The sequence below is a fragment of the Pseudochaenichthys georgianus genome, chromosome 10, assembly GCF_902827115.2.
Source record: "Pseudochaenichthys georgianus chromosome 10, fPseGeo1.2, whole genome shotgun sequence".
Taxonomy (NCBI): domain Eukaryota; kingdom Metazoa; phylum Chordata; class Actinopteri; order Perciformes; family Channichthyidae; genus Pseudochaenichthys; species Pseudochaenichthys georgianus.
In genome coordinates this window covers 32671261-32681374 of record NC_047512.1, presented here as the reverse complement: position 1 = coordinate 32681374, position 10114 = coordinate 32671261, and the positions used below count along the sequence as shown (strand labels likewise).

The window sequence follows — 10114 nt, the reverse complement described above, 5'->3', positions numbered from 1 at the left end:
ATTTATGTGTCCTTCTTCAGAGACTGTCCATGATCGCTGTCCGTGGTGCTGCAATACCCAAACCCGGTAGGAATGTTATTCCAGTCCTGTCAATACTTTTTCAACAGGATGCAAACAGGTGTTATTTATGTACTTCAATGTGTAGCCATTATCAAGCTATTTATCTATCCAACTATCTATCAATCAATCAATAAATCAATCAATCAATCAATCAATCAATCAATCAATCAATCAATCAATCAATCTATCTATCTATCTATCTATCTATCTATCTATCTATCTATCTATCTATCTATGTTTGATGTTAGTACTGCAGTGTTTGAGGCTCACATGGGTGGGGGTTAACTTTCAGTTGCAATATACGGCGAAACAGAAGGATGAGGTGAAAATTGTGTGAAACGTTGTAAAACCAGAGTGGGTGTCTTGAACGCAGCCCGCTTTCAGTACAGCAGCACTAAGCACAGCTACTTTCCTTTTTTCAACCTCTTCTCTCTTCTCGTCTCGCGATAGAGCGGCGGAGTGGTTTGACGGGCAGTCGAGGTTGCAGCAGGCAGAGGGAGACGGTGGAAGGTAAAGCAGGGAGGCAGCATCATGGCGGACAGAGACAGTGGCAGTGACCACGGAGGGCCCACCGCGGGCCCCGGCTCGCTGCCCCCGGGTGCGATGGGTGCTATGTCCCGGCTGCAGCACGACACCGAGGAGCTCGCCTCGAAGCGCGTCGACATCCAAAACAAGCGCTTCTACCTTGACGTGAAGCAGAATGTTAAAGGCCGCTTCCTAAAGATAGCCGAGGTCGGGGCTGGTGGAAACAAGAGCCGCCTCACTCTCTCTATGTCGGTGGCCGTAGAGTTCCGCGATTATCTCGGGGACTTTATCGAACATTACGCCCAGCTGGGCCCGAGCAACCCGGACATAGTGCAGGATGAGCCGCGGCGGGCGCTCAAGAGCGAATTCCTGGTGCGGGAGAATCGGAAATATTACATGGATCTGAAAGAGAACCAGAGGGGGCGGTTCCTAAGGATCCGGCAGACCGTTAATCGGGGGCCCGGATTGGGAAGCGCGCAAGGCCAGACCATCGCTCTGCCGGCGCAGGGTCTCATCGAGTTCCGCGACGCTTTGGCCAAACTCATCGACGACTACGGTGTGGACGAGGAGCCGGCGGAGCTCCCGGAGGGCACGTCTCTGACGGTCGACAACAAGCGCTTCTTCTTCGACGTGGGCTCCAATAAGTACGGGGTCTTCATGAGGGTCAGCGAGGTGAAGCCCACGTACCGGAACTCCATCACGGTTCCGTGCAAAGTGTGGTCCAAATTCGGCAACACCTTCAGCAAATACGCGGATGAGATGAGGAAGATCCAGGAGAGGAGTAGAGAGAAACGGGCCTCCGAACTGCTACCTGAGGGCCCGCTCGGCGGAGATGACGGCGACGATGACTGACGCGGATCTTAGGAGGGCCGGAGTGAAACGACAAACTGGACTCTGAGAGAAAAACGAGACTTTTAACTGTAAAATAGAAAGATAAATTTCCAAGGGAATCACCCCACACACACAACCTCCACAGACATGTCAGCACCTCTGCTGTCTCCTCGCTCATTTTACTGGATGTCACCCCACTTACCACCATGTAACAGTAAGCCGCTGCTATCAAGGATTGAACTGTAAGATATGAACTGTTTCCTATACTTGATTTAAATGACAATGAACAGAGTGTTTATATCTCTATCAAACGACAGATTTTGCACACATCAAAGCTATTTCGAAAAAAAAGAAATGTTAAATGTTTTCAAACTGGTAATAATCTTATATATATTAGTATATTATACTAAGATTTAATCACAGGTAAAAACCAGAGGTCTATTATATAAAATGACAGTCTTCATGTAGAAAGAGTATTTGACATTAGCACAAAGAGAATATATTATGGACTTTATGAAACCAAAATCTGATTCCAGATGTATAGTTTATTATAAAGGTACGCAGAATAAATATGAAAGCGCTCTAAAAGTGTATGAATGGCAGAACGCAGCACTACAGGCCTGTTAACATGTTCACATGTAAGCATGTGTGCATAGGCTCTTGTTTTGAAAAGAAGTTTGGCAAAGTAGGCTATAGTCTTTGGTTTGACCTAAAGTGTAGTAGGCTAATGAAAACATTTATATCATATTGGAAAAGTTGACACTCAAAAATAAAAAGCCTATTTTGTGGCCTAAAGAAAATGGGAGAAATCCATTTGTGAGCCACTATATTGAATTTCAACCCTCTCGCACCATGTCCATATAAACTTAAAAGAAAAAAAGTGCTAACTTAGATGTACTAATTATGATTTTGTGAATCAGCTGTAAAGAAAAAAATCCTGATTGAGACACCCACGTTTTCTGTGGGTTAAGTTTTTTCTTTGTTACTTTGTTGTTTTCTTCCCTCTTGGGGGGTGGGGGGGTGCAAAAGTATAAAGGTCCACCTTATGGGAGCGCAAAAAAAGAAGCGTTAGCACAGCGCGTGGCGAGGCTACGCGTCCTCTCTGACGCCATTACGACCCGTGCCTTATACACTCCACTCGTTTACGTGTTCTCACGTAGATGGTCCGTGACCTCGACCGCTGTACGTTTTCATTTACGAGTGCTGTTATGTAGGCCGGAATATAAACTCGCTGGGGCGGTGTTAGTTCACACCCCTGATGTGCATAGGTTGCAACACCGAGAGTAAGCTGAGAGTTATGCTGGGAGTTTGGGGGCCAGCGATGGTGGTGGGCAGAATCAGATAGATGAGGTGCTGTCGTCAGTGTGTCATGGCCCCCTGGAGCCCAGAATCCTTAGCGGCACCCCTGCCCTGGTGGCCTCTCACAGCAATGTGTGTGTACAGGAGTACACCAGGGTGGTCTTGCACACCATATGCACCATGAAACAAACAAAGTGAGGAACAGCTGAATGAATCGGTTGGTTAGAGCAGAGATGGATGCTGATAAAGAGCCAAGCAGGCCATCAGTGTGAGTGCAGTCCAGAGGATGGAGAGGCCTATCAGTGCAGGCCCAGGCAGCAGATACTATCTCTTTATGGTGCTACAGCCCCTTGAACGCTCCTTGGGGGCCTGAATATGTCATGTTTTTGCATTATTTTTTGCCCTTTTTCCCCGTTTCTCCAATTTATGTTGTCCAGGTGTGTCAGGTGTCCCCCTCCCAGGCAGAGAGGAAGCTGCTGACTAGTGTAGGACATTTCATAGTAGTGTGCAATATTGTGTACGTGCCAATCGCGGCATTGTATCACGTGTATAGACTATTAAAAAGCTGAAAAAAATGTATAGGCTGATGTAATCAGTAGATATTGGAAAGCATGTCGGTGAGGTTGTTGCATCTGCATTATATTTCCAAAATGTGAAGTCTTTCTTCTGAAGCACTTGAGTGGGGAAAAAACGTCAGAGTAGTAGTGAGATATTTTCCTGTCATGTTCTGTAAACTAGTAGGCTGCCTTGTCCGTCTATCAGTGCGCGTAGACTAGTTTGGGTGTTTTACGTTCCCCTTTGGACTCACCCCCGAAATACCTTACTCGCTCCTCCCCTAACACAAACACACACATACAGTCTGCCCCTGTCGAGGCCTCTTGTCCCTATCTGAGTGTTTGGGAGGCCTCTAAAGTGTTTTAATGGTGAACTGCCCAAGGCCTCCTGTTATTTGCAGCCAGCAGACTGTCTGAGACTGCTAATGCCGGACAGGTGTACCACAGTTTGACTTTTGCTTGTCTGCAGTTTTTATTTCTGCAAGGTGATAGTGATCGGCCCCAGCAGACCCAAAGCACAGGGGAGTTTGTTGTCTGTTTTACAATGAGGATTATAATTATGTTCTCGTACGTGGGCAGACTCTGATCTCCAGTCCGCTGTTTCAAAGTGTAAAAAAGGCCCTGGCTCATTGTCTGTCTAGTTACACTTGTCCAAACGCCCAAATACACTCCGGCAGACACACTGCCCATTCCTTCTTTTTGACCCCGGCAACCTTCAGGCTTACGTTAAAGTGCAATTTAACTAACAATAGGCTCTAAGTGGTTAGTCGTGTTTTCAAGCAGATCGGTCTAAAACACTACGACTAAGCCTGGTCACAGTGTGTCAGAGTGGCATGAAGGGGAAACAGACTGCAAGGATTGCGGCTTTAAAAATGTCAGCTGGATAAAAGCTACTAATGTAGTTACAGCCTGGGCCTGCCAGACACGAAGGTTAGCTGAGGCTAGACTGAAGCAGAAAGCACACCTGGGCTGAAACTGTAGCAGAAATCAGATCGAATGGTTGATCTGTGTTCGATTGGGCATGTCTGCGCGTTAGAGGCAAGAAACATTTCCCACAAAATCCCATCTGTTCCACGCAGGACGTTTTGGCCCAGGTTTGTGTCCCAGTGTATGTGAAAGGCCTGATGAAGCCTGGCACTGCACTGTAAGGGCTTAGCAGCAGCAGCAGCAGCCTACTGACCCGGCTGAGGACAGATCCAGTTAGGACTGGAACAGGAAGTCTCTTTCCCCTCATGCAAAGATTTTCTCACACTGCCCTGTGAATTATCGGAGCCCATTTTGATTTAACGCACATACGAGCCACCTATTACTGTGTACCCGGCCATGCTCACCTGAGGTCATTGAGTTCATCTCGAGTTCACCATAAGGCTGCACTCTCTGTCATGACTCAGCACTTATTCCCCAGTGTGGCTTCAGCTTGATTGAATTGAGGCCGACAGGAGGCTCATGCTACATGAAGACTGGAAATACAACACCTCCTTTTATCCATTTCTCTAATGTCCCAATCAAAGGAGAGCATGCACTTGCTCATAGAGTTCTTATTGTGAATGCCTCAATTTAAAACACACATTTCTATAAAGATTTAAAGACGTGCTGTGGCAGACTGTGATCGCCAGGTGCTACTGGGTCAGTCGTTCAGGATTTGGTTGTATAACATGACCTGTATATTTGGGGTCGTAGTTCTATGTGAATAAGAAGAGGAGTGGGGAGCTCTCGTGACTTTTGCTGAAGACAGTGTGATCAAATCAGATTTCTCAAGTTAACAAGTGAAACCCCGGAGTGACCTTGCAGCCATGCTGTGCCCACGTTCATCCATTTCTGGGACTCGAATGCAAAATGGTAGGCTGATAATTAAAATCGCGCTGTCTTCAGTGGCTCTGGCTACATTCAGTGTGCGAATGATGTTCTGAATTACTACACAGACGAGCCATCATAGCAATCCCTAATGTAATCCTGCCTTTTCGTCTGGTATTATTTTATTTTATTCAAAAGAGCTGGTTTTTTGTTGCCCCAACAACAAGTAACATTCCTTATTCAACTAATGGAAATAGAAGAAACATGTAATATTAGACTCTTAAGTGCAGCAGTAGCTACTTGTTGCATGTTCTCCGATTGCTATGATGACCCCTGCTGTAGGCGCTTCATCTGCTTGCTTAAACAGACTATTCACGTACATGACCTAAAACAGCAAACTTCCACAACTACTGACTTCAAAACAGACTTAACTTCCATAAAGGCGTTACAGACAACCAAATCTGCTCCGTTTCTGGTTTCCGTGTTGTAGTCTTTTTTTATTGGCCGCTCAGAGTTCCTTGGTTATCGCACAGCCAATCGCAGCGTCTGGTTCAAGCCGAGCACGATATGACTCATCACAAACCACTGACAGAGGGCTCATTCAGCACGTCTCCTTTTGCACCGAGCGGTTAGGGTCCATCATGTTTGCAGACTGTACAGGCTACTGTTGTGTTTCGTAACAAAGACGTTCTTTCAAAATGCTTTGAAGATGTTGGGAAATGGATCCTGGATTTTAAAGGGGTGGGGTCAATGCACAATGAACATATCCCATGTCATCGTTTGGTCTAAATCCCTTTATCATCCCCATATGAGATAAACTGTTGTATCTTTCAAAAATATTTTATCTGTGGCGTGTGTGTGTGTATATATATATATATGGTTTGTTATATATGATGCTCCTCCTTTCAGAAAAATATAACATATAAACAGGAAAAACATATTGCTGTTTTTTTTCCTTTGTATTTTATACTTACAGAAAGCATTGAATAAAAATGGATAAATACTTGCACTTTAGATATATTAAGAAAAATACAAATCTGCATATTATTTTTGATAGGGATCTCACATTCAAAGAGTATAAATTACAGGCTTTGTGGCTATTGCTGGACAGAGATGTATTGAGTTCTACTTATTGAAGTATATTCTGTCTGTGTGTCAGAAGGTTTACTAAAGTAAATTGCATGATAAAGTAGTGTTACACCGATATTGTTCTTTTTTTAGTTGGTAAAAATGTCTGAAAACTGTGATAACAACCCTCTTGTATCATGATAACCTCTCCTGACCCCTTCTAGAATATTTCTTATTGAAATATGGCCTTTCCTGACCACATGACGATGGTGCTTACTTTGGCTTTGACATCGAGCTCATCCTTCAAATCTCAACATCACCATAACTCGCGTCCTCACACTTCATTACTTTCTGTTATGTACTCTCACTACCTTATTAAAATTTCCGTTGATGGCAAAAAAAAAGTGTGCTGTTTTGTACATTGCTGTTTGTTTAAATGTTGGGGGAGCCTTGTTGTCTGAAAAATGACTAATCGCGCAATAAAAAGTAATTCCACATGTCCCTGTCTCCGCACAAATGGCTCCAATCTCCATCCACTTTTGAAAAAACGTGTGAAATGAAACTCATAAATAACCGCCAATTATTTTTGAAAAATCTATCTTTAAAACGTTAACTTTTTTTTAACGCTAAAAAATGTCAGACGTTCTACCGTTTTTAATCAGTTTAACTATGGGGAATTCTTCTCTTTTTTATACCATATTAAAGTAAATACAGCATTATCAGTTTCTCTGGTTTTACTATTTATTGGTATTTTTGAGTAAAATTACATTTTTTTAATTGTATTTAATTCTTCAAACTAATGACAACATTTCTCTGTGTTGGAATTCAACAGACACTGGAATGGAAAGGCTGCCATACATGCAAAGATTGAGAGTTAAGAACAATTTGGATTGGTCTCTTAATTCTTTCCAGACTCGTATCATCGGGTTTTGGATTGACAAAAAAATACTTTTGGAAAACATTACCTTGGACTTCGAGAAACAAAAAATTACAATTTTCTGACATTCTATTAACCAAATTATTACGTTTTTTACTTTTAATCGTTCAATCATTCGATTAATTGATTAAGATTCACTGAACTAATTGTTAGTGGCAGCCCTAATTTACATATATAAAGATCATTTATGAAGGGGATGTTAAATAATTGTAGTTATTTCATTTATATCAACTAAGTACTGTATGCACATTAATTTAAAGTATAAGTGGAATCATCAGCCGTGTTTGGAAAGGTCGCTCAAGTACTAATGATTAAAACGGCACTAACTCAATAGGAGCATAAAAATATTGGACGGACACATTTGCATTTGCGTTCCAGGTGAAAATCAAAGGTTAGTGTGCCAGATGGTTGCCTCTGCAGGAGAGAGGACATGATGTGAACAGAAGAGTATTAACTCCTATCATCCAGGTGAGGGTGTTTCAGTCGGCGGGAGGTGCGTCGAATGCAATCAAATGGATGGAACCTCACCGTGAATTGGGCAAGGATTGTAAAAATGTAACGCTATAACATTTGACAGTTCTCAATATTAACTAGACACTGCTCATTTCTGAAATGTCAAGCAGTGACTGACATGTAAGAGGCTAATTTAAATGTGAACCTTCTGTAATTACACTATCATTAGCATAGTGATCATATAATGACAACAGACAACAGCTTGGCTATATCTTAACATTCTCGCATGGTATCATTTGACAAATACAGTCACTCCGTTTGCAATGTTGTGGCCTTTTCGCAGTCATCTGTGCTACATCAAACTAATGCAATTACAGTCTAAGGGAAATTAGATTTGAGTACATTTTGTTTGTATCTATTGGCTCTAGTGTTTTGGCTCTGTTGTAAGCTTGTTGGGGTTATTTGAAAAGCTTTAGGAGCAGAAGCACACTGTACTAGCTTTTAAACAGAGTGGTCGCAGCACAAATATTCATAGGCATAAAGTATTATGCTGAAGATGCCATTTCAAGACAAGAGACATTAAAGTGTTTGGTCAATACATAAGCATGCTGATAACTTTGTTAAACTAGCTAGCTTGTAAAGCAGCTTACATTGTTATGGTATCTCAAAGAAAGTTACTTAATGAAAGGAATGTTATATCACACTGATATATATATATATATATATATATGATACATTATGGAACTTCTAAAAAATCATCTTTATTATTTATTATCAGGGCTCTGTTCTTGGTCCCCTCCTCTTCTCCTTGTACACAAACTCGCTCGGATCTGTCATTAGCCCGCATGGTTTTTCATACCACTGCTACGCTGACGACACCCAATTAATCCTGTCCTTTCCCCGCTCAGAGACCCAGGTCGTCGCACGCATCTCTGCTTGTCTAGCTGACATCTCTCAGTGGATGTCTGCTCATCACCTCAAGCTCAACCTTGACAAAACTGAACTGGTTTTCCTTCCGGGAAAAGATTGTCCCACTCTTGACCTGACCATCAACATCAGCACCTCTGTTGTTTCCCCGACCCAGACTGCAAGGAATCTGGGTGTGATCCTAGATAACAACCTGTCCTTCACTGCAAACATCGCAGCTACAACCCGCTGCTGCAGATACACGCTTTACAACATCAGGAGGATACGTCCCCAGCTGACCCAGAAAGCCACGCAGGTTCTGGTCCAGGCTGTCGTCATCTCACGCCTAGACTACTGCAACTCCCTCCTGGCTGGTCTAATTTCTTGCATTTAAATAACTGTTTTGATGTGTTCCAGTCAGGCTTTTGTCCAAACCACAGCACTGAGACTGCTCTTGTAAAGGTCTTTAATGACATCCACTTAAACACAGACAGTAGCAGAACTTCAGTGTTAGTATTATTAGATCTCAGTGCTGCGTTTGACACTGTTGACCACAACATATTACTAGACCGACTGGAAAACTGGGTGGGACTTTCGGAAACAGTTCTAAATGGGTTTGAATCCTACTTAAAGGACAGAAACAACTTTGTTTCTATAGGTACATACACATCTGAGTTGACAAATATGACATGTGGGGTTCCTCAAGGTTCCATCTTGGGGCCTCTTATCTTTAACATCTACATGCTACCACTGGCTCAGATAATGAAAAACAACAAAATAAGTTACCATAGCTATGCAGATGACACACACATTTACGTAACAATTTCACCAGGAGACTATGCTCCAATTCAAACACTGAGTAAATGCATTGAACAAATCAATGACTGGATGTGTCAGAACTTTCTCCAATTAAACAAAGACAAAAATGAGGTAATGGTTTTTGGAGCCAAGGCAGAACGTATAAATGTTAGCGCTGAGCTTCAGTCTGCAATGTTCAAAACAACAGATAAAGCCAGAAATCTAGGTGTAGTCATGGACTCTGACCTGAGTTTCAACAGTCACATTAAAACAGTTACTAAATCAGCCTACTATCACCTAAAGAACATATCTAGGATTAAAAGACTAATGTCACAGCAGGATTTGGAAAAACTTGTCCATGCCTTTATCTTCAGTAGACTCGACTACTGCAATGGTGTCTTCACAGGTCTCACTAAAACATCTATTAGAAAGCTGCAGCTGATTCAGAACGCCGCTGCTCGAGTCCTCACTATCACGGAGAAAGTGGATCACATCACTCCTGTTCTGAAGTCTTTACACTGGCTTCCTGTGTGTCAAAGAATAGATTTCAAAATATTGCTGCTGGTTTATAAAGCACTGAATGGTTTAGGCCCAAAATACATTACTGACCTCCTGCTAAACTATGAACCATCCAGATCTCTCAGGTCTTCAGGGACTGGTCAGCTTTCTGTCCCCAGAGTCAGAACTAAACATGGTAAAGCAGCGTTCAGTTATTATGCTCCAAATATCTGGAACAAACTCCCAGAAACCTGCAGGTCCGCTGCAACTCTGACTACTTTTAAATCCAGGCTGAAGACTTTTCTTTTTGTCGCTGCTATTAATTGAACTATTCATATCTTAAACAGCACTGTAACATTTATCCATGTATTTTTGCTTTTAATGTTTATTT

At 42.6% G+C, this 10114-nt stretch overlaps 1 protein-coding gene across 1 annotated transcript; it reads left to right on the top strand.

Moving 5' to 3' along the window:
* Window positions 1-500: 500 nt before the first annotated feature.
* Window positions 501-6630, top strand: purab (purine-rich element binding protein Ab). The gene has a single exon (XM_034093178.2). The coding sequence runs from the start codon at window positions 592-594 to the stop codon at window positions 1435-1437; it is 846 nt and encodes a 281-aa protein (XP_033949069.1). The 5' UTR covers window positions 501-591; the 3' UTR covers window positions 1438-6630.
* The last annotated feature ends 3484 nt before the right edge of the window (window positions 6631-10114 follow it).

Excerpts from the sequence above, each read along its gene's own strand:
- purab (XM_034093178.2), top strand. The coding sequence starts at position 592 with ATGGCGGACAGAGACAGTGGCAGTGACCACGGAGGGCCCACCGCGGGC.